The sequence below is a fragment of the Melanotaenia boesemani genome, chromosome 6 (assembly GCF_017639745.1).
Source record: "Melanotaenia boesemani isolate fMelBoe1 chromosome 6, fMelBoe1.pri, whole genome shotgun sequence".
NCBI lineage: Eukaryota > Metazoa > Chordata > Actinopteri > Atheriniformes > Melanotaeniidae > Melanotaenia > Melanotaenia boesemani.
Window position 1 is genome coordinate 8,055,207 of NC_055687.1, and position 24,107 is coordinate 8,079,313.

Below are 24,107 nucleotides of genomic sequence, written 5' to 3' on the forward strand. Positions count from 1 at the left end.
GAGTGAGGTGGTTTGTCCTTAAAATAACGTATGGGCTCATTGTGATGGTGCTTTTTAAAACTGGCTTTACATGCGCGCCTCCGCTAGATGTCACTGTTTGCCTGGAAATGTTGTAAGCCTTGGAAACTAACTAAGCAGATTAATCTGATATTTTATGAAGTGATAGACAAAAGCAGGATGCAGTCTGAAATTAAACAAAGCTAATTTCGTCGGTAGTTTTCAGTCCTGCTGCTCACAGACCTCCTGCGGGGATAAAATCAATAGTTACTAAGCAGATATTACATGAAATAAAGTCACAATTATGCCAAAGTTATAATAAATCATACCCTTGACGTCAAAACTCCTTTTACCCATCAACCCCACAAAGGTTTGAAATTTGTGTCCTGGAAGTAAAAATAGAAGTTTAGCTCCATATCCTCCTAAAATTTCAACATATACAGAATAATGAAAAATGATGGCGCTTACGTTTCCGTGCTGTCTGTGATTTTTCTGTTTGGGAGGAAATTCAGACATTAATGATCGCAGAGTTAAAAATAAATATGTGAGATGCTGAAGCCATACCGGATCCTTTCCTCCGCATCAGCCCTAGATACTGCCGTTGTCTTGGTTTTCTGGTCATTCTCGTTAATATATCTCGTATTACTTCAGAGTTTGACCATTTGTTCTTGTACGACATACAAGAGAAAACCAAAGAAAAAACAAAGTGATGTCTATAAGATCATGTAGATAAATTACTCACATTTCAAAATGTTGACCTCCTGTTCTTTTATAAATATTAAGAGTAATTTCCTTCATTGGAGTATTAAAATGAACCTTACCTTTCCGATTCCCTCTCTCCACCTGTCTGTGTCCATTTTTTCGCAGATAATGTTTGACATAATCAACACAAGTATGAAACCAAGTTTAACTATCTCCATCACAGCAAAGCGCGCGTAATTTCACTCTTTATTCCTCTGCATCTAAATAATGTCGTTTTTCGGGGGACTTCAGACACTAAATATTGTGAGTAGGTGTGCTACTTCACACCTCCCTGCTGGATTCTTCTAAATACTTGGGAGAGAACAACACTGGGCTCTCTACAGAGGGTCCGTTAACGCTCCATTTGCGCGCTTTTACGCGCGGCTGAATGAGTCGTTGGATTGACTCACAGGGATCAGTTTTAACATCTGTTTCAAGTGCGTGACTTATCGAGTTTCTGAGATGCTTTAATTGTAATATAAGCGAACTAACTTTATGAGCTGAACATTTATCCAGGAGAATCGACGTCCTAATCCATTCAGAGTATTGTCAGGTTCATAAACACAACAACGTTGTGGAGCGCCTTTCTCGATGGAAACCTTTTAAAAACTATTTGTGAAGTAGAGGCATTTCGAAGCGCATAGCGGGGGTAAAAAGCGAAAGCAGCTTTTTTTTCCAGCTCCGAGTACATCATAGGAACATTGTAAAGAATTATTCACGCAAATCTAGTGTCACCGTTACTGGTAACCTATGATGTGGTAGAAGAGGGGTGGAAATGTAACTAGGTAGTCAACAAGTTCCTCGCAGTAAGCAGTGTTTTTATTTTTGTTGTTGTTTTTTGTTTGTTTGTTTTTTGCTACCGTGTCGTCCAACCCATCTAATCATAAACATTACAGTAAGTAAATGATTAAATTTGTAATGCAAATAACAGGGCTGCATGGTGCTCCAAACATAAACAAACTAAAATAACAAAAAACTGACTCGTTTGTTTTTTGGGGGGTTATTTTAGCGTTAAAAGTCTACACACAAAAAAGGTTTGTTTCTAAGAATCAACCTCACTTTCATATTTAACTGCATATTCATCCATCCACTTTCTGTACCAGTTAGTCCCAATCACGGTCGCGGGGAAGCTGGAGCCTATCCCAGCAATTAACAGGCGAGAGGCAGGTACATCATGGACAGGTCGCTAGTCCGTCGCAGGGCCTAAATATAAATATTTAAAACAGAACTGATCCCAAAATTAATTAATTAATTGATGTATGTCCAAAACGTCAGATATGAGGCTCTCCACACATAAACTCCATATTCATGCTACAAGATCATTTCTGAACAAACTGACAACCATAACAATGAGTTTGTACTCTGGTTTATCCAATAACAATTTGTGGTCAACTGAATCAAATGCTTTAGAAAGATACATGAACAAGGCAGCACAATATTCTCTTTTGTTTTTGATTGTTCATCCATTAAGAAGATGAATTAGCTTGAATGCTTCTGGCAGAATTGATTTAGAGCAGGGGCGCCCAAAGTCGGTTCTTTGAGGGCGGCTGTCCTGCAGATTTTCCAGTGTTTCCTGCTTCAACACACCTGATTAAAATGAAATAGATCCAACAGCCTATTAAGTTTTGCACAATGACTCGTCAATTTGAGTCAGGTGGCTTTGGAGCAGGGACAAAAACCTGCAGGATTGTGGCCCTTGAGGACCTGAGCTGGGCATCCCTGATTTAGAGGAACCTCAACCACCACAGCACCATTTGTACTCATCAGTACTTGATCATCCCCGTTCATTTGGATTTTTGAAGTTGGCTTATATCATACCAGTATGGTTTTAACCAGCAAATTTAGAAAAATGCTCTGGTACTATTTTGCACTTTTTAATATTTAGGGTGATAAATGAGTGAGGTATACTGACCTTGTATTTGAAAGTACAAACAATCATCAGGAATCGATTAAACCAGTATTATTTGGCGTGAAATCATGATTAAAATTGCATAAAACTGAATTTTGTGTGTATCATAATTCAGTGGTATATTTCTTTAAGATATCTTGATATTTCAGATGCACGTGTTGGCTCCCTGATGGCGTGGGGGCTTTAAGCGGCAGCTTAGTTATGCCTTTACTTCTGATGATGACTTTGTCAGTACTTGCTTCAGACCAGGAATAAGAAAATACTTTTTCATTCTTGTATTTTGAAATTAAATTAAAACTGCAGGTTCAATTGTATTTTAAAATGAACACTAAAATGAGAATACATGGCTCAAGCAACAAGTAGTGCAGTTAGTTGGCCTGATAGCACAAATAAAGAAACCCAACATGATTCCTAGTCCAGCTTCTCTGTCCTATGTAATTTCTGTTTCTGAAGGCATTCAACACCAGAAATGGTGGAAACACCAGAAGTTTCATAGTGGATGAAAGGGGTCGAGTATCATTCTGCTATAATTTCCAACAGCTTGTTCATTGTAATATTTCCGTGGTCTCCTTTGATCCCTTATCTTTACATCACCTCACTCCGTGATCAGCTGTTGAAATTAGAGATGGGATTTATGGCTCTTTGAAGAGCCGTTCCTTTCAAAGAGCCATTCAAAAGACTGGCTCGTTCTCACAATATCTTACAAAATTTCACAATATATAAGAAGGACAAACAATCGAAATATGTACCTATATGAAATCTACTATACAAGATAAAAAAATTATAGGAAAAATAGAGATTAAAAAAGGATAAACCTGAGCAGTCAGTGCAAATTCTAGTAAATGTTTTGGATAAAACTCACAGTATTTGTTTCCAAACAATACTCTCTGCCCACAGATGCTTCACATGAATGGAGCGTGTTGGACATCAGACTTCTATGGTCTCACAAATGTTATTTATTTTATTTTCATTTTACTCAATTGTACTACTTCTTATTTACATATTTATTATTTATTTATTCATTCAGTCATTTTTAGCTGGGGGGCTTGGTGTGTGTGTGTGTGTATGTGTGTGTGTATGCGACTGTGTGAAAGATTTCATTAAATTTTTTTATTCTAATGTAATTCTACTTTGATGTATGTAAAAGCTTGTTTTTTTTGCATATGCATAAATGTTTTGAATCATGTAAAGAACTTTGTGTTGCATATGGTATGAAAAGTGCTTTATAAATAAAGTTTTATTTAATTTGATTTGATAAAGGCAGTGTCGAAAATTTGTATATAAAAAGAATGGCTCACAAATAAACGGCTCACAGCTGTGAATCGGTTCCAATCGTTCATTTAAAAGAGTCATTCAAAAGAATCGGTTCGTTCATGAACGTCACATCTTCAGTTGAAATGGAGGCTTGTTGGACTATTACTGGGATATTTAATGATCCTTACAGACAACCTGCATAATGTTTTTTCATCTTGACAATCTATCATAGAAATGATGCCACACAGCCAATCTCTGTTGCTGAGATCTAAGCTGCATTAAAGAGAAAAATGTAATCCATAAACAACATAGATACGCTACTGTGGCCGTCTTGATGATTCATTAACATCAATTATCCAAGTAAATGATCATGAATTTTAAAATACATCAAGAGTAAATGTTAATTATCATGGTCTATCTGTGTAGGAGTGTTGTAAGATAATCTGGACAACACTGCGTTTAACCAGATGATTTGCATCATGGAAAACCATCTCAGATTAACAGTGAAAAATGAAGCTTAATCTTGTTCGTATCCAGTAGATTTTAACTAAGATTAAATGACTGTACAATAGAACATCTGTTTGAAAATTGGCATTACGTGTGATATTGACCTGTTCATGCCTTTGCATCATGTTATAATGTCCTGGAGGTGATAATTTAACATTACAGACCTCTGACAAGGAAACCACCGACAAGGAAACCACCCACAGTCTGATCTAACATTGTTTTTTCTTAAATATTCCTTTTTTGTATAATCTTTCTATATCCATAATAAAAGTTCTGAAAACAGTTTTAAAAGATAGTAATTAAAGAATATCAATTCATTACATTTTTTCTCTTTTCCAAACATTGCAAACTCCAGACCGAGAACATGATGTCAGTGATCTGAATCAAACTTAGTAAGACAGATGGGGTTTCTAAAATTAGTGTAAAAATCTTAAAGAGAAAACACCATCCAAGCAAAACAGAACAGATTTTTTCACAGAACTTTTCCAACAATGAACAATCTAAATGAGCGTCTTAAAATAATGATGATGCTAATAATAATAATAATAATAATAATAATAAATACCCCAAACCCAAACTTTAGCTGTCACATAATATGAATTTCATATCAGTCTCTGATGAATAAAACAAAACAACTAAAGTTTAAACTTCAGCCTCCCTCTATGGATTTTCTTAGCATTTGTTTTTCTTAACATCATAATTATTTATTAGTTGCCAGTGTAGTCGATCGAGAATTTGGATAAATTAGATTAATTAGTTAACTCCCTGATTGCGATCAAGCTTGAAAAGTACGCTTGGCGATTGTTTTAATGAACTTTTTGTCCCCGCAGGGCTGTCGTAGACAGCAGATCGGCCCGCCTCCAACTCAAATGTCTGTACTTTCAGTTTAGCTATAAAGAAGAAGTCGCGTTGGCTCGTGTCCGGAACAATAAACACAGTTTGATGTTTTTTTTAAATAAGAAACTTTTCTTTGGTCAAAGCTGAAACGCTACTATCCGTGGTGAGTTCACGGTCCTTGGCTAACAGCGGGAACATGGCTTTGCTGCCTTCAAAGTCTGCACTGTTTTGGATCCTGATTGTTGTGACACCTCACGTGACGGCAGCCTCAGGGAGTCCGAGGCGAGGGATGAGTCCAGCCGACGAGGAGTTGATCTGGAGCGCCCGTGACATTAGCTTTAGATCCAAAACAAACTCCAGACCGCAACTCGGAGCAGGATCGGAACCCGGTGACCGCGCCGATCCGTTCAAAGTCCCAACTTTGGATGGGGAGTTTTCCTACGAGCCGGGCGTCCTGAACGTGTCTCTGGTTATTCACTCCTTCACTAACAAGTCGGGGTTTCTGGAGTGCATGTGGAGCTCGGAGTCCTCCCTGTCCAGCCTGTTTGAGGGTTTACCGGAGACAACACACATCCTCTTCTTGTCCCTGGACGACTCGGCGCTCAGTGATGCTCTGTGGATGCGGGAGCAGCTGCAGCGGGCCGCCCCCCTCAGGTGACCCGGGGAAGGCTCACTGCGTTAGGGTTGGGATGGGAAACACCTGGCGAGACTCCAGCTCATGGATCCTCAAAGAAACCAGGAGTGTTGGTGGCAGAAAACGCGTTAATCTTAAATTTAGTTTAGAAATCTCAATATAAAATACAAAATCGCTGCATGAACATTGTGAATAAAGCTACTTTATTTAGAGCTGGTGTTTAATTAAAATAAAAAAAAACATTAGAAAATCTTGGTTCTCACAAATCATTGAAATAACCCAACCAAAGGCCTTTGTCATGTTTTTAAACCGAATTCCTAGTCTTTTCTAAAACTAAAAGAAATATAAATTTAAAGTAGCATATAACAGCACTAAATAGAAATCAGTTTTACACCACTGGGCTGGATCAGGATATTTTCATTGAGTTTAATGAAGGTGTAATTTAATTAGAATTTCTAATAATGGTGAGGATAAGATGTTATCAGGTGGAAAACGAACACGTTTTGAGGCAGCTCAAATAACTAGAGCAGAGAAAACGCATAATAAAGTTCATAAGAACAAGTTTATTGGACAACAGAAACATGAGTCTTCAAATTCTAAACCAGACGTCTAAATTCGCAGAACTTTAACCTACAAAGAAAAAGCTGCAAAATAGTCCAAAATGTCGAAGGAGTAGAGTCTTAAAATGAGTTAACTGTGCCAAACACAAACAAATTTGCAAATAAAAGGAAGAAAGAAAGTGTGGCCCCTTGTGAAAAGCATCCTGACTTTTTCTAAGTAATGACATTAAATTTAGACATGTTTCTCATTTCTGCTTTTTCAAAAAAATATTGCATTTACAGGGAATTTGCTTATGGTTGCAGTTTATTCTAAGACTTTTTTCTTAATATCTCATCAATTAACACTTTTTTATCTACATATATATATATATATATATATATATATATATATATACAGTTTCTCAACAAAAACTTTCCACACTGAATGCAGTTTTGGATAAATGGCTGAATATCAACACGTAACTTTTAACGTTTCTCGTGCATATTTTCTTGTTGTAGAAAGGAGGTTCTGACCCGGCTGCACTTCTCTCCGGTGCCGGTCTTTGCTCTGGGTAACTGGATCCCAAGTGTGCTTTACAACTGGGGGTGTGCAGGTCACAACTGTGGCCTCTCCCAGGCTGTTTTCACCTCTGATGGTAAGAAGATGGCTGATTCTGTGTCTTTTTCTTTCTTCCTTTTAAACAAAGTTCTTATGTGTCTGAAGAAAGTTGGCAGTTCAGAATTTTTAAGCTCTAGAGTACAAAATCTTCATTGTTTCTCTTGGCAGGGTGGAAACTGCCCATCATCATCAAGAGACTAGATGCCAGGTACGACTGGGTCATGGCACGCTGGAAGCCGAACTCCTATTATTTGGTTGACGCTGGAGACGGATGTCAGCCATCGCCCTCCGTGTCGGGTGCTGTGGCCTGGGTGTCTGAGGACAACTGCTCCTTCTTCTCTAAGGTCTGATTTTCTCAGTTTCAGTGCTGACTGTTGCTTCCAGTTTTGTGAAGGTGTGTTAATGACCTGGAGTCCTGAGATTTACTTGAGCTTGGTCAACTTTTATGGATAATCCTGCTAACAGTTATACCATCCATGGAAAAATTCAGTAGTTTCCAGTGTAGTTGTAGGCAGAGATATGAATGGTTTTTATTATCTGCAAAGGCAGTTATGTTTTAGCAGCGTCTGTCTGTCTGTCAGCAACATACAGTCAATCAAAAAACAATGGACGGATTATCAACACTACAGCCGCCAACATTCTGATACCCCCTAGAAACCGCCAGAGGGGGTCATTTTGACACCATGCCGACGAAGCAACAAAGTGATGAAGGTGGTGCTTACAGAGGCCATTTTTTTGTGTGTGTGTGTTCATTATTTTCTTAATAATGAACACATGCCGGGTCCTTCTGGCATCGAGGCAACTCCGCTAGAGCAGAGGTCCCCAATCCTGGTCCTCAAGGCCCACTATCCTGCAGTCCTTAGATGTTTCCCTGCTGCAACACACCTGATTCAAATTAGTGGCTCATTAGCAGACTTGTGCAGAGCTAGTCAGAGAGCCATTTAATTTGAATAGGGTGTATTGTAGCAGGGAGACATCTAAGACCTGCAGGATAGTGGGCCTTAAGGACCAGGGTTGGGGACCTCTGCGCTAGAGGACCCATCATTCAGCGCAGCCATGTCCAAAACGTTATAAAACATCACAACAGGCCATCTTCTAGTCGCAGCTGTTGAATACTGCCTCGCCATCTTGGTCCTATCGTAGTAGGAGAAGCTGATCATTTCTCCCCATCTGAGTCTTCCGCATTCATTTGTTGGAGCTTAGCCAAAGTTTATTCTGCATTCATTTTCCTGCTTCTCTTCATTTTTTAAATTGTTTTCTCTGGCATTAGTTTGTCTGTCTGTTAGCAACATAACTAAAAACATAATGGACGTATTTTGATGAAACTTTTAAGAAATGTGAGAAATGGAATAAAGGAACAAGTGATTACTTTTTGGGGGTGATCCAGATCACCGTCTGGATCCAGGGATATTTTTAAGGATTCTTTATTTTTCGGAGATGGGGATAAATTTGCCCTTACACCTTCTAACTCATCAGATAATGTCCAGAATCATTGGTTAAAAAAAAAAATAAATAAAAAAAGCCAAGATGACATCATTATCCAACATTGTTTGACCCGGATCATGTTAATATTCTGGATCTGGTGATCTAGAAGGTTCACAATATGGGAGGACTGGGTGGGCTGTTGGGCCTCTTGGAGGTTTTCTCAGGTGGATTTTCTCAGGTGAGTGACCCTGTGGCTTGGCGGAGGTCGGCGCTCTCTGTTATCTCAGGCATTTCTGCCTTGTTTATAGAATGATTCCATTTATTTCTGCACATGTAAGCTCAAAATCTCTCTCTCTCTCACTATATATATATATATATATATATATATATATGATTCCATTATGTTTTTGCTTCAGGTTCAGAACATGGCCAAATCCAACGCCTCCGGCGTCCTTGTCTATGCCCTCCCTGGTAACCCCATCCAGGACATGAACTGCGTTGAGGATGAATGCTTCACTCCGCTCAGCATCCCGGCTGCCATGGTGCACCAGGAGGTTTCTGTTGCTCAGACGCTCCAGTAAGTCCAGCTCACCTGAAGGATTTAAAGCTCATGATGTTGATGTTTTAACATTCTTGTATACAGATTAATTATTCTTTGAAAAGGTTAAATGAAACCTTCTCTCTCATTAACCTGCTTCCGGGTCACTGCTACATTTCCACTTTGGCCCTTTTTTTTGGTTTATCTTGAAAATCCTGCAGTACCTGAAGTAAAGTCTGACATCTGTTTCCTGCCAGTTTGCATCACATGATACAAATCTGGGATTTGTTCTGAAGTTCTGGACAGGTGGTGAATGTTTCCTTCCAGACGACCCCGTCCCCAAACTTTTTCATCGGTATTGACCAGCAGGGGGCGCTGGCTGAGATGGGCTGGTTCCTCTACCCCTCCTTCAGCTTCATAAACTGGCAGGCCCAGTGGTAAGACACCAACAGTCCAGGCCTGCATCATATTGTTATGGTTTTATTTGTTACCTTTGTTAGTCAAGCTCACTTTTAACTTACTTTTGGTTTTGCCTGTGTGAAGTACCTCTTCAGGGTCAGATGGGGGCTGACAAGATAACAGCTACTTGAAACATGAGTCAGTGACATTAGAGAAGCAGATTTTTACCTTTTGAAACAAGTTAAAACTCATATTTCATATTTCAGTACAAGCCAATTTGACATCGGATTCCTTTTCCATCAGTTTTCTTTGTTACATCCTGCTGCCAGTCACGCATATGAGACAAGAAGTTTGGCTTAAATGTTCTTCAGCTGATCTTCAAATAATAAGGAAAACGGCCCAAAACAGTGATACAGTCTTTTTTTTTAATTCAAAGCACCAAAGCATTTGCTGAAAAATCTATGAAGCATATTCTGGTTTTATCCTTTTCTATGATTAAACATTTCCTCTTCTGGTTTCTGGCCTTACTGATGGTTTTAACTGGTGTGTTTACACGAGTAATCGTGATGGCTGCTGTGAAAGTAATGAGTCCAACAGAACATGCAGCTATATAATTAGTCTGATGAAGTATTAAATCTTGTATAAAGGCGAGTAGATATTTTCAGTATTATTTCTCAGATCCTCCAAACTTAAAATAGTTGACCTTTGGTTTTAATATGTTGACGGGTTTAATATCTGCCCATCCAGAGATGCCAGCGCTCAGGTTGTTTTTTTTAGGATTGATTTTGTCTCCAGGTTTGAATTCTCCACCAATCTGCAGACCAAACTCCAAAGTCCTGCAAAAGTTGTTCCTGTGTTTGACAAAGTCCAAATGCAGGGGGAGAAAGGAGCTGTGGCCACGGTTGAACTGCCTTTCGGTAACAGATACTCTGTTCTTATCCGTGACTGTTTGGTGATTCAGATGATAATATTGTTGGAAGTCTGGTTTTAATATTTTAGTACAGAGGGCTGTAAAGCAGCTTGAACACACAGTGTGATCAGCATTTTAATTGTGCAGATTTGTGGGACTCTGACACTCTGGAGTTGGATGCATCGCTGTCTTGTCCTGGTCGGAGAGACTCGTCCTGCGCTCAGTGGGATCACACGGTGCAGCTGTTTGTGTGCTGCGATCAGCGGAGTCCGTACTGCAACACGGAGCTGGGCCGATGGATCACGGCGTTCCGCAGGTAAAAACCGGATGTTTAACTCTGATGTTGAGTTACCTTTCTTTATCATAATCAACTTACTTTATGGATTACTTTTTCCCCCCAGACGTGAGAATTTAAAAACTGTATGAAACTTTCTAATCTGAAAAATATCTGCTACACCTCAAATCTGTGTGAACATATAATTTTTTTAAAGGACGTCTATAAATATTTCAGATTTTACTAACTTAATTCAGTATAATGGGAACTTTAAACTCATCACTGAGGACTTTATCTTACATTTAAGAAGTTATTTTGCATCTTGGTATAAACCTAAAACTGTGCTAAATATTCTTATTAATATTCTGTTTTGTATTCAGTATTTGGTCTGTTTCTTATTAAAAGAACTAAAGTATTTCTTAACCCTTAGATGCACAAGTGGGTCAAAAATGAGTCGCTGAGGTCATTTTCTTGTAATTTCTTCATAATGAAAAGTTATAATTTCACATTCCAGTGATTTCTTAAAAAAAACATATCGCTATCACATCTTTTAAATTTTTTAAATTGGCTTTTATACATTTTAGGAATTTGTAGTTTGTTAGTAGGCGGGTCACATTTATTTCCTGTGAAATTTAAATGCGAGCCTTTTGATTCTTATCAGCTGTGACTGTAAGGAAAATAAATTTTGTGGACCACAAAAATCTTAAGAAGATAATTTAACACAGCACAGAAATTCTTGTGTGGACCAACATGTTAAATTATTATCATGAGGCAAAATGAAGAGTCGCATTAAAACGCACTGATTCCAGTATGAGTCATGTGTGACCCATTTATGGAGGAGGGTAGGGTCCAGTCAGCCAGCTCTGTTTAATAGCTGTGTGTATAATGTGTGTGTTTGGCAGAGGAATTGGGCGCTGGCTGACAGACGTGTCCCCTCTGATCCCCCTGCTGGATGGCAATAAATGCACCTTCACTATGAAGACGGTGCCGTGGGCGATGCCGTGGATCGTCTCCCTCAACCTGAGATTCAGTCTTCGCAATCAGACAGGTGAACGCTGTGATGAGGCTGCAGACCAAGATAAGGACAGACTGAAATTATTTAATTGTGAAAAGTGTTGCAGATTTTCTGTGAATCATTTCAGCTCTTTTGTTGTGTTTAATTACATTTCTGTGTGTCCTGTGTGTGTGCGACAGGTGGTGGTGTGGAAAAGCTCCGTCCTTTTAGGGTGACATCTCTGTACAGCGGAGGAAACTTCGACAAGGACTACAACAAGAGATACCAGCCAATGAAATTTCTCATCCCATCATCAACCAAGAAGGTACCGGATGCTGTTATAATAAACAGTTATCTACAGCCTTATCTTTGCTGTATGCATAGCGTCTGACTGCATGTCTGGTTTCAGGTGGAGCTGTACGCCGTCATCACAGGACATGGCAGCGACGAGAACGGCTGCGGCGAGTTTTGTGTCACCTCCCACCACTTCCTGGTCAACGCAGTTCATAACAACACTCTCATATTTGACTCTGCAGGTGAGAAACAAAAAACTACTCACAGGCAGTGAGATGGTCTCTGTTGTTTTTTGGGTTTAAAAATGAATGAATTACCATCTACATCAGTGGTTCCCAAACTTTTTGAACCACATCTCCTAAGATGACATGCGTTGGTGTTTGTGTTAGTTAACTGTGTGATATGTATCAAACTGGGTAATCCTGTGATCATCCTCAAAAGTGGATAAAGTGCGTTTTGGTGGACTATGTTAACAGTTGTGATAAAGCACTCATATGCCCAAAATCAGCTTTGCTGAGATAGGGCTAAATTGACATTTTTCAAATGGCACCAGTAATAACTTTGTTTCTGGACACCAGATGGTGTAAATTTAAGGCTTGAAAACTGTCAAACATCTTAAATAACGAAGATAAAGAGATTTTTGGTGGATTCCGTTCATGTCTGTGACAAAGCGCCAACATGCCAACAATCAGCTTCTCTCGCCAAGATGATGCCAAATTTGGGTTTTTATTGTGCCGTGAGTAATAACTTTGTGGGGATGTGGCTCGGTGGCAGAGCGCATGCTTTGCATGTATGTGCTCCGGGGTTCAATCCCCAGCATCTGCGGCACCAAGGAGATGATCTCTGAGGGTCGGTCCCAAGCCCGGATAAATGCAGAGGGTTGCGTCGGGAAGGGCATCCAGCGTGAAATGTGCCAAAGGTTTACATGTTAATTTCACAGGATACTGTATTTGTTAATATCGACAGCCCCACTAAAAATCCCAGTTTTATTTGATAAATGTAGGCTATATGTTGTTTTACAATGAGCTGGCGACCTACTGAAATTATCTTGGGGTCACCGTGGGGGTGGGCGCCCCGGTTTGGGAAAAACTCATCTACATCAAGTTTGTTTAGTTTTTTGTGGTTGTTATTCTAAAACAGACAGAATGAAATGTGACTTCATCCTGATCAATAACTGGTTCTGATACCATCGAAGTATCAGTGGAGAGATTTCATCCAACTTGTGTGCATGTTGCTTAGCTTAAATACTGTTTTTGAATTATTAAAGCAAATTATCTCTTCAATAATGAAATAGTTTATCTTAGTTAGAATAAAAGAACAGATGTCTCACCGATTTGCGAGCAATTTCAAATCAGATATTTTCTGTCTTTTTATTTTAATCAAAAAGGGGTTTTACTTTTCTTTTTCTTTTTTTTTTTGTCAGACAAAACCACTCAACCAGCAAAAATCCAGCCTTGTTTACTGAAAGTAAAAAAGTTGAATTTCTGTCTGTACACTGGCTGCTGATGAGCCAAAGCCTGAAGTATAGGGCTTGGCTCTGATCTGTTTTTAAAATGATGTTACTGGGGCTGATTGTCACGTTTTAATTGTCACTTTGGGACCAAACAGGAACAGCCCTGGGCTGTACGAAGCGGGTGAAAGACGGTGCGGTACCAAACGAACACGGCACGTGGCTGTATGGGCGCGGAGGCTGGTGTGATGGACTGCAGGTCAACCCCTGGAGGACTGACCTCACCACCCAGGTTTGTCCCTCAACCACAAAATACCGTTTCATTCATTAAAATGTGACAATTCGAACTATGATGGTTGTTACTGAGAGCTACATTTTTGTGAAGTTAGCACAAAAAGTAAGAAAATTTTATTTTTGGATGATTATTTCTCCCCTTTAAGATATAATAATAATAATAGAGGATAGTTAGGAACTTAAAAGTTATGCCTCATTGTAAAGGAGACTAATCAGGCTTTCCAGCGACGTATACTACAACACCATCTGGTATTTTTAAAGGGGAAAAAATTTACCAAAAAAACTTGACTGACTTTTTGTGGTAAGTTTATGAATATAGGTTTCCATCAGCTCCACTGAACATGTTTTATCTGTTTACAGTTTAGCTCCCTGCCATCAAACTAAAACCGCTGAACACAACCTGTTAGGAACAAAACAGTATCCATAAGTGTTTGTGATGAACGCAGTCAAACATTTAGCCCCTTTGAAAAGCTTTAAAACCAAAAAAAAGAGCAAAGTTTGTCTGAATATTAAATTTGAAATCTGATCAGTGTGCAAATCAGACAGCTTGATTATGTTTGTTCTATCAATTCTTTAGGTTTGTTGTCAAAGATCGAGATTATTTACCGTATTTTCAGGCTATAAGTCGCCCTGGAGTAGAAGTCGCATCGGTCATAAAATGTGTTATGAAGAAACAAAAAGGAAGAAAAAAAAAACTACTTTTTTAAGTTGCATTAGACTATAAGTCGCATTTATTTAGAAATTTTTTTCACAAAATGCAAGACCAAGAACAAACATTCAATCTGGAAAGGCAAGTTATTCAACTGCACAATAGCACATGTAACAACAGGCTAAATGTGTCTGGTTTGTTAATGTAACACCAGGGTTTCCTCCAGGATGTTTTTAAACTGTGACGGAGAACTAGTCTCCGTATTACACTTAATAAACAGCTGATTGAGGTGCTGAGAAAGTAAAACAAATCTTTTCTAAGTTGTTGTTCATTGCACATAAAGACACAGACATCCTCCCCGCAGTTATTCCTGCCTGTTGCAGACGAAGCTTCTCGTGGAGTATGAATTGACCGGATAAAACAAACTTTTTTTTAAAGGCCTCGAGAACAACAACAAAGTTCTTGCTTCTCTTGGGAGTGTGTGACAAGCTTTACTCTTTGCCGTCACTCTCTAGCAAACCAACGTAGAACCAGACAGTAAGTTGTTTTTCAAAATTATGTTATTTGCAGAGCAATGTCACATTTCCCAAGTACAATTTCACACTCTTGTTATGGTCTGTAAATGTTTGCAAATAGAGAGTTTATGTTCATATGGATCCATTTATACAATATAATTGTAACATCCGAAAAAAAAAATCATAAATCTGCAGGCTTTTATTTTGCTGTGATGGTGTGTGACGATCATTTATGTAACGGAAACCCTGAACACTTCTTCATAAAAGCATAAAGAACATACCTGGGAGGCTGAATTGGCTAAGTTAACATAACAAGCCAGCAACTCCAACGAGCAACTCACCAGTAAGCAAGTTCACCAAGCTCCCGATCTCATTCCACATCACTGAATCCATGAATTCTTCATCAACTGGTGCTCGATTACCGTTTTCAGCTGCATATTTTATTACCTGCAGTTTGAAATCTGCAAAATAAGAACTTCTTTTTAGGGGCGTTTTGTTTGTGTTTTCTCATTTTTCTTTAAGTTGATGTGTTAATTTTTTCAGTATTGCAGGAGCAGCAAACACCGAGCCTATCAGAAGCCTAGAGCGCCTTCTCGCGGCTGTAGACTGTAATGTTTACTCCTTGGTTCATGTCAGTCGGTATGAATTAATATTTTAAAACACGTTAAATTATATAGATAAGTCGCAACTGACTATAAGTTGCAGGACCAGCCAAATTATAAACAAAAAAGTGTGACTTATAGTCCGGAAAATACGGTAATACATATAAAAGGATTAGCTTTCTACTCAGTGTTAAATAAGCAGTTTTAATGACAATTCAAAGCTCATCTCTCACAAGAAAATAAAAAAGGCTGATTAAAAAGAGGATAGGATCCCACGCTGACGTATGAGCCACAGTGTTTATGTCTGTCTCGTTCTGATTATTCTGTCTTGACGGCTCCATCTCAGAATGACTGGAACACTGTTTTTGCTCTTATTCAAGATTTTTTTATAACTTTCAAGACTTTCATGTTGCATTTAATAAAATCTGAATTCACATCTTTTAAATTCTTCTCCCAAGAGCCTGACTTTGCAATCCAGGTCTGCTGTAAAGCTCTACTGTCAGAAAACCATTAAAACTATTTAAACCATTAAATTTAAGAAGTGCTTAATTACACTGAAGTGAGTTGTTGACCCCAAAGCGTCATCATATAATCACGCAAGCGCTCTCATGCTCCCAGAAGTTGTGTGCAGCATAATGGGATTAGATTAGATCGAATTGTATTTCCTTTGGGATTTAACGGTCAAGTATTTGACTGCATGTTGCTCATCATGTTCATTTCTGAGATTTTTAGAACTTTTTCTCACTCAGTGAAACAGCTCAGCAAGATGACATGGATAAAAGACTGGTCCAGTGTTTCTTGAGTATTTTACTTGTTTCTTAATAAAAACTAAAGTTATTCCTTTCAGTGGTGACCTACTAGAAGTGTGTGGTGGTATATTATTGTGTGTGTAGCGACAGGTTACTGTATTTTAATGTTTTAATATCATTTTCAGTGCTGTAAACATCCAGTGATTGAAAACCTTGACATATGCCTGAAATCTTTATTTTGCTTACATAGATGACAACAGCTGTTTTTGTTTTTTTGTTTGTTTTTTGTTTTGTTTTAAGAGCTGAGCTTTCTGGGAATGTGGAGTAATCAGTCTTCATGCTTTTGTGCTGTTTCTGCACATTGTGGAGAAAAAAAAACAACAAACAAATAAACCACAAAGTAAAAACTTTAATAAATTTATAAATAAATTATAAGGCAGTGTGTTAAAAAATAAATAATAATCAGCCTTAATTCTTCCATAGGACTTAAAGCAGTCAGTGCTGCTAATCAAATGCGCTTGATATAACTGAAAATCCTCGCTGTGAGCGCCTCTTTAATGCAGAAGTTGTGATGTTTGTAGGAAAATTCAAGCTTTGATCAAGCAGTGATCCAGTCAAACTCCAGACCTCAGTCTGATTGAAATACTGTGCTGGGACCTTCAGAGAGCTGTGCAGAAACAAATGCTGGAAACCTGCAATAACCTGAATTAACACTGAAAAGAAGAGTGGATCAGAGTTGGTAAATGGTCCTTTTAAATGGATCCAACACCCTTAGAAGTTCTGCACAACTTAGAAAACCTGCAGAACTGTGGCCCTCAAGGACCAGAGCCAGACACCGGTGCTTCACTGGGTTGTAATCCGGACTTGTATCAGAGGCTTCTGATATATGATGTGATCTTAGCATAAAAAGCAAAGACACTTTCTGGCTTACATGATGGTATTCATTCATTCATTCAGAGTTTTTATAGTAATGTTGCAGATGTAGAAGAAACCACAGAATCACGAGTGACATTAACTCGTGACATTTGATGGGCTTTATCATTTCAGCTGAACATGAGCGCCTCTGAATCCAACGCTGTCGTCTACTTCGGCTTGTTCGACGGGCGGGATCCTAATCCGGCTCAGCAGCCGGGGTACATCATCATGTCGTCTTTTCTTATCTTCTACAAGTGATGCCACTTTGTAAAACTGCTTTTTCAAATGCTGAGCAAGATGAATGAACGTTGCTCTGATCAAGATGAATGAATGAACGTTGCTCTGATCAAGATGAATGAATGAACTGAAAACTGAAAATCAAACGTGGAAACTGTTGCTAAATAAATCTATATTTTCCCACTGATTTTAGTTTTTGAATTTGCTTTTTACATTAGTTAAATGAATGACTTGTGAGTGATAAACCAGCACTGACGACAACTCTGATGTAAAATGTCGTTGACCACAAGCTTTTTGTATTTTTCTCAGTATATTAGAACTCAACAAAAAGAGGCTTTACAGCTTGATAGCTACTTCATAAGATTTTTTTTTGTGTCTCAAGCTGAAGATGCATTGTTCTGAGAGCAGCCTCTCTTCCATAATTACATGTAATCATGTCTAATTTGAAACTTCGGGCTGAAGGAGGCGTCTTTTAGTGACTAATCTCAATTATGTGCTTAAGATAGGAGATGAATCCTCAAAGTTTATCATCAGAACATTCTGCATCTTGCTGCCATTTTGATTTTAAAAGCGCTATAAACTCACTGGCCACTTTATCAGGTTCACCTATTCAAATAAAACACAAATAACTAATAATCAGCCAATCACACGACAGCAGCTGAGTATTAAAGGTGCAGTGTATCTTATAATGAGCCTTATACAGTATATATATATATATATATTTGCTGTGGGTCTGCACACATGGCAGCAGCCATATTTGTGCCACCTTTTTCACTAGTGTGTAAATAGACACACAACTTGTGTGTGAAGTGAGAACCCTCTGAGCTTTAAAGCAGGAGTCCTGGCTTTTTTTGATAAAAGCTACAGCACCATTTGGGAGAAGTAATACTTTAAAAAGAACCATAGAAGAAGACGGTACACATGTACACAATGTTGAAGTAGTTACCTGCAGAGCAGCCATAGCTGTACGAGGCCATGGCATCCACTCGCAGATGAAAACATGTTTGTCTGGAAGAATTTTTGCCACTGACGGACACAATCCACTCACAACTGTGCTTGTTATTTAACCCGTTGGAACTAGACATCCCACGGGCGGGATTTAACAAATAAATATGTATTTTACTCTGTTTACCTTCCAAGTACCTACACGTTATACACCAAAGATTCTTGAGGTTTGAATGATGTATATTATTCCAGGCTACAATAAAAAATATCCTGTTACGTCAGTAAGAGTCCAGTAAAAGGCGTAGTCCACAACAAGCTTTTTATGCATAAAAACACGTTTTAGGTGAAAATTGAAGGATTTTAAGAGGTTAAAGTAATTTTTATGCTCATTTTTACCACCAGATTTCAGTAATTATTGCACATTGTACTTTTTTAAGTCATGTAGACATGGTGAAGACGACTTGCTGAAGTTCAAACTGAGCATCAGTGTGAAGAAGAAAGGATTTAAGAGACTTTGAACATTTCATGGTTGTTGGTCTGAGTGTTTCAGAAACTGCTGATCTTCTGGTATTTTCACACACAACCATCTCTAGGGTTTACAGTTAACGGTCTGAAGAAGAGAAAATATTCAGTGAGCAGCAGTTGCCTGGACCAGAATGTCCAGAGGAGAATGGGCAGACTGGTTGGAGATGACAGAAAGGCAACAGGAAGTCCAATAAGCACTGGTTCCAACCAAGACATGCAGAATATCATCTCTGACCACACAACACCTCCAACCTTGAAGCAGATGGGCTACAGCGGCAGAAGACCACACCGTGTTTCTCCTGTCAGCTAAGAACAGGAAACTGAGGCTACAATTCACACAGACTCACCAACACTGGACAATAGAAGATGGAAAATGTTGCTGGTCTGATGAGTCTCCATTCCAGCTCCACATTCAGATGCTAGGTTCAGAATTTGGTGGAAACATCATGAAAGCAGAAATTGTATCAAACGTTTAGACTTTTGTTATTAGTGTAACAGTGTGGGGGATATTTTCTTGGCCCACTTTGGGCCCCTTAGTACAAACGTGGCCTGGTTTAACAGCACAGCCTACCTGAGTATTGTTGCTGACCATGTCCATCCCTTTATGACCACAGTGGAGCATCTTCTGATGCTACTTCCAGCAGAATAATGCACCATGTCACAAAGCTCAAATCATCTCCACCTGCTTTCTAGAACATGACACTGGACTCTAACAGCCTCCACAGTCACCAGATCTCAGGCCAACAGAGCATCTTTGGGATGTGGTGGGATGAGAGATTCTCATCATGGATGTGCAGCAACTGTGTGATGCTGTCATGTCAATATGGAGCCAAATCTCTGAGGAATGTTTCCATCCCCTTGTTGAACCTATGACTAATACTTAAGACAATTCTAACAGGAAAATGGATGTCCAACCTGGTACTATCAAGGTGAACCTGATAATCTGGCCAGTGAGTGTATGTTGAGCAAAGATGGGGAAACCTCAGATGTAGAAAATGATTGAATTATAAGTCAAATCTAATAATCTATTAATGAAAAATGTAACTGTTTGAGGAATAAGTTGCCTTAACCTATATTCATTTTGAAGATACTTGGGTCCAAAGTGACATACACTAAGAGCATTTCTTGTAAATGCCCTTAAATGTAATGTTTAATGCTTTGGTTAGTGCTTGTTAGTGTTACAAAGTTTATTTTCAACAGAACTGCTCAAAAAAAGCAAAACAAAAATATTTTCTCTCCATCATCTCTTCTTCTTTTTTTTAACAATACACAAATCCCTCTTATGAATAGGACAGAAAAACATTCAATAATAACTAGCTTTAACAATCTGAATCCTAAAACTTCACTTGTTTTACTGCTTTACTAACATTTGATGTTTGTTAATCCCAACACTGTCAAAGTAACAAAGAGAAACAGTAAGGCACCGGAGACGATGTGAACTTCAAGGGACAGTCACATGTAAAATAAGACCACAACCTTTTATGATCATTTACTGGTTCAACATTTATGTTCATAACTAAAGGAATGTTAGACTTTTACGCAGGTTTCTCTACAGCTCCTCTCAGTCTCAAACTGGTTTTTGTTTCCTAGACAGCCTCCAAACCAGAACTGAGCACAAGCGTTGGCAGTGGCGTCGTAGTACCACTTCACTACGTAGTCCCGACACGGTCCTGGATCCAGGACCTGGCTGCATCCCTCTGCAGAAATAAAAAAAGGTGTCAGAGTTAGCAAGATGAAGGGCCAGATTTACTGTTGCTTTGCATCTGGTGCAAAACCCTGTTTTGGTATTAAGTATTTATTGTCAGTGTTTTTTAATGCCATGCAGTGTAGGTAGCTCCTGAAAGGTGTGGGCACTGAATTTCATATAGAACTCAAAAGATAAATCATCCCAAATGATTTTCTTAAACTTTTTGCTTTCATCTTGCTTTCACATTCAGCCTTATTTATAGCCAAAGCAACTTCTGTCAGGAGAAGGCACCGGTGTTGTAAATGTAAAGTTTTATTTGAGTAAATTCATTTTAAATGCCAGAAGATGTTATTAGTTGCCATAATTTACTGGATGAGCTTGAATATGACCTGAAACCTGCACCTGACAGTCATGTAACACCAACTGCACCAAAACTTTGTCACCTATGAATTTGTGTACATAATGAATATCGGTGTGCCATCATAACGGGTCCGAAGCTCAATGTTTTAAGGTGAGAAAATTGTGTAGTGTTGCTTTAATCATGTAGTCTCATCCTGTACAATATACAAAAATGTGTTGCATTTGAATATAGTAAGTCTTTCGACACTTGAGTTCGTTTATTCAAGTAAACCTGATGGTCTTTTTTTATGTGAACCAAAAAGTATGTTTTAAATATTCTCAGCTTTGTGCTTAAATGGCCTGTACTATATGCTTCAGTGGGCTCCATTTATTTGTTAAGAAGTTATTTATAGTCATACATATTCATTTCATCAAGATATTCAAGGACTTATTTATTAAATATGACTAAGGAGGAAGTTACCAAAATTCATGAACATGAATGTACAGCAATTAATGGCTGATGAGAAATTATTTAAAAAACAAACAAACTGTCTGGTTGTAGTTATTTTACTGCTTTAACACACCTGATTAAAATGAAGCAGATCTCGTTAACACTTTATTCTCGGGTTCTGCAGGAGTCTGTAATTTAGGCCAGTTGAGTGCATGCAGGGAAATGGCTAAAACCTGCAGGACAGTGGCCCTCAAGGACCAGAGCTGAAGATTTATCCTGAGGATTCTGAAATTTACAACCAGTAGTGTTTCTAAAGGTTTTTGTAAACTGACCACACTACATGTAACTGACAAACATGTTGGGCTATAAGATTATTTGCTTTCTAGCCCATAGCTGGTTAAAAGAGACTCTAGACTCTCTGCTGGTCCCAGTACTTTTAATGTGCATATCCCAGTCAATAAATAGTCCCACATATAATCCCTCTGAAGCTACAGCTCAGCTTTACTGGTATGGTTATTATCAATGGCTGATGCAAGTAAATTATTAAACAAAAATGTTAAAGTTCCAACCCAGAAAGTCTCTGAGCAGTTACCTGATGTGTGGGAGTCTGAGGGCAACAGCGGAGGAGATGGTGGAGACTGTGCTGCTATGTCGTCCCCACGGGGGGCTCTCAGCGTGGGACCAGCTGGCCCTATGGCTCCGGTCAGGTGGTGTGGAGGGCTGTTCATCTCAAACCGTGGGAGGAATTCTGTTACGGGTCTGAAGGGCTCCCTGTCGAAGAAGGGAAACCTCTGAGTTTCTGAGGAGGTTCTGTCGTCGTCCGTCCTGGTTCTCTGCGGAGTGACGGGCTCCCTGCCGTTGGATGGTGGAGCGATGGGCTGGAACAGCAGAGGGAAGGTTTTAATTCACTGAATTCTCAACAGATAGAAATGTTGTAATAGAAACCTTTTTAGTGTTTCAACTTCATGAAAAAAGGACACCCATTCATTAAGAAACATATCAATATAGAATTTTGTTTCTAAATTCTATGAATAAAAAACAATACATTTTCATCATCTGCAAAAAAAAAAAAAAAAAAAAAAAAACTACAAGGAATTCACTTATTTAACTACAGAAATTAAGAAGTATGCCAATTTAAATAGTTTTTATTACCTTTTGCCTGAAATAACCTCAATGAGATATTTCTTATTAATATTTGAAATCGACTGAAAAGGGCTTTCCTCACTCCTTGGCACACAATTCTTTCTGCCGTGTCATATTTTCGGGATTTACGATTTTAAATCACTACATCATTTTGCTGAGCCACTCCAGAACTCTCCATTTCTTCTTATGAACTATTTTTGGTGGATTTACTAAAATGTTTTGGGTTTTTTCTATCTTGCATGATACATCTCCAACTTCAGCTTCAAGTTTGGGCACAATCTAGCATTTTTTTTAACAGCTCATGGGGACTTTATATTGAATTCTATATTATAATGATGTCGCCAGGTTTCACTGCAACAAATCAAGCCCAAACCATGATACGTGCACCCCAGAGATTAAGGTTTGGAATGAGTTTCTCTCACTTAAATGCTGTCTTTAAGTTAAACCAGCAGCTATATACCTTCTAACGGCATCCAGATAATTTAGTTTTAGATTAATCTGTTGAAAGAACATTGTTTAAGAAGGCTCAGTCTGTATCAGGATGTTTATTATCAAACTCTCCTCCTTTCATGTGTCCACTAAAATCACGTTTTGGCGGATAAATGTACTTTGACTTCTCTGCAGGTTCTGCAATAACATATTCAGCATCATTAAAGACTTCTTCTGTTACCTGGATCTGAACCTGCTAGGACTGATGGACCAGGCCAGCCTGGCAGTTTAAATGTTAACTAGTTTTTTTTTTATATATATATATATATTTTCCCCAACAGTGTCATTTAATTTTTCCATTTAAAGTTCTCATATCTACGTCCCAAAACCACAGAGATCTTTTAAGATCTTGACCTTGTGATACACAAATTAAGACCAAACCAAACTAAATGTCTTTGGCCTAAATGAAACAGCATCCCCTAAAACTTCCTGTAATGTTGATCTCATTGTTTGTTCCTGCTGCAGTGCAGCTAAATCGAACTACACATTTAAATTGGCAATTAGTTTGAAAGAGCTCCAAAGTTTTCCCACAAGAACAAGCTTTTCTGTTAGTTACATCCATCAGTTTCCCTCCACTTATCTGAGGTCAGGTCGCAAAGGCAACAGGTTCAGGATAAAAACACAGATTTTCTCCCCAGTAAGGCTCTCCCAAGGCTGGATTATAATCCCTCCAGTGTGTTCTTGGTCAGTGCTGTTATATTGTACCAGCTGGTCATGTTAAAATACACCCCCCAAAGGGAGGCAAACAGGAAGCATCTCAATAAGATGGCTGAACCATCTAAACTGACTCCGTTTGATGAGGAGGAGCAGCAACTCGACTCATTACTCCCCTGCATGCTCGAGCTCATCGCCCTAATTTTTAATTATACTCTGCAGATAATATAATTATTATAATATGATTACTATAACAGTGTTTTTACAGGTCTACCTAAAAATCAGTTAGACACCTGCAGCTTATTCAGAACTCTGCTCCTCGAGTCCTCACAAAGACCAAGAAAGTGGACCACATCAGTCCAGCTCTGAGGTCTTTACACTGGCTGCCTGTTCACCAGAGAATAATCTTTAAAGTTCTGCTGCTGGTCTATAAAGCTCTGAATGGTTTAGGACCAAAATACATCAGTGGCCTCTTGGCCCAGTATGATCCTACCAGAACCCTCAGGTCATCTGGATCCAGTTTCTTATCAGTTCCCAGAGTCAGAACCAGACATGGAGAAGCTGCATTCAGCTTCTATGCTCCACATGTCTG

The 24,107-nt window shown here is 38.7% G+C and overlaps 3 protein-coding genes across 3 annotated transcripts in view; 1 reads left to right on the forward strand and 2 right to left on the reverse strand.

Annotated features, from left to right (window-relative positions):
• Positions 1-95: 95 nt before the first annotated feature.
• Positions 96-1,828, reverse strand: LOC121641275 (protachykinin). Its single transcript, XM_041987333.1, has 5 exons — positions 819-1,828; positions 562-664; positions 466-489; positions 327-383; positions 96-243 (listed from the first exon to the last, which is right to left on the reverse strand). Exons 1-5 carry the CDS (start codon positions 915-917, stop codon positions 233-235), a joined length of 294 nt encoding a protein of 97 aa, XP_041843267.1. The 5' UTR covers positions 918-1,828; the 3' UTR covers positions 96-232.
• Positions 1,829-5,261: 3,433 nt separating this feature from the next.
• On the forward strand, positions 5,262-17,469 carry si:dkey-256h2.1 (uncharacterized protein LOC337520 homolog). The gene is made up of 12 exons (XM_041989064.1): positions 5,262-5,899; positions 6,938-7,074; positions 7,206-7,381; positions 8,879-9,039; positions 9,297-9,437; positions 10,195-10,316; positions 10,457-10,625; positions 11,486-11,631; positions 11,778-11,902; positions 11,987-12,113; positions 13,480-13,613; positions 17,178-17,469. The coding sequence occupies exons 1-12, from the start codon at positions 5,442-5,444 to the stop codon at positions 17,301-17,303; spliced, it is 2,022 nt and encodes a 673-aa protein (XP_041844998.1). The 5' UTR covers positions 5,262-5,441; the 3' UTR covers positions 17,304-17,469.
• A 2,777-nt stretch (positions 17,470-20,246) lies between these two features.
• col28a1b (collagen, type XXVIII, alpha 1b) overlaps positions 20,247-24,107 on the reverse strand; it is a 33,730-nt gene continuing 29,869 nt past the window's right edge. Inside the window, exons 34-35 of the mRNA XM_041986892.1 lie at positions 21,822-22,107; positions 20,247-20,449 (exon numbers count right to left, since the gene is read on the reverse strand). Of these exons, the coding sequence (XP_041842826.1) occupies positions 20,280-20,449; positions 21,822-22,107 (456 nt within the window). The 3' untranslated portion in view covers positions 20,247-20,279. The remainder of the gene's footprint in view (positions 20,450-21,821; positions 22,108-24,107) is intronic.

Bases quoted from the DNA above. Each gene is read 5' to 3' on its own strand.
- LOC121641275 (XM_041987333.1), bottom strand. From the start codon at position 917: ATGGAGATAGTTAAACTTGGTTTCATACTTGTGTTGATTATGTCAAAC. The intron at 665-818 runs GTAAGGTTCATT...ATGTCGTACAAG, and splicing joins GGAGAGAGGGAATCGGAAAG to AACAAATGGTCAAACTCTGA. The intron at 490-561 runs GTATGGCTTCAG...CCTCCCAAACAG, and splicing joins GATGCGGAGGAAAGGATCCG to AAAAATCACAGACAGCACGG.
- si:dkey-256h2.1 (XM_041989064.1), top strand. From the start codon at position 5,442: ATGGCTTTGCTGCCTTCAAAGTCTGCACTGTTTTGGATCCTGATTGTT. The intron at 9,040-9,296 runs GTAAGTCCAGCT...TTTGTTCTGAAG, and splicing joins TCTGTTGCTCAGACGCTCCA to TTCTGGACAGGTGGTGAATG. The intron at 12,114-13,479 runs GTGAGAAACAAA...GGGACCAAACAG, and splicing joins TCTCATATTTGACTCTGCAG to GAACAGCCCTGGGCTGTACG.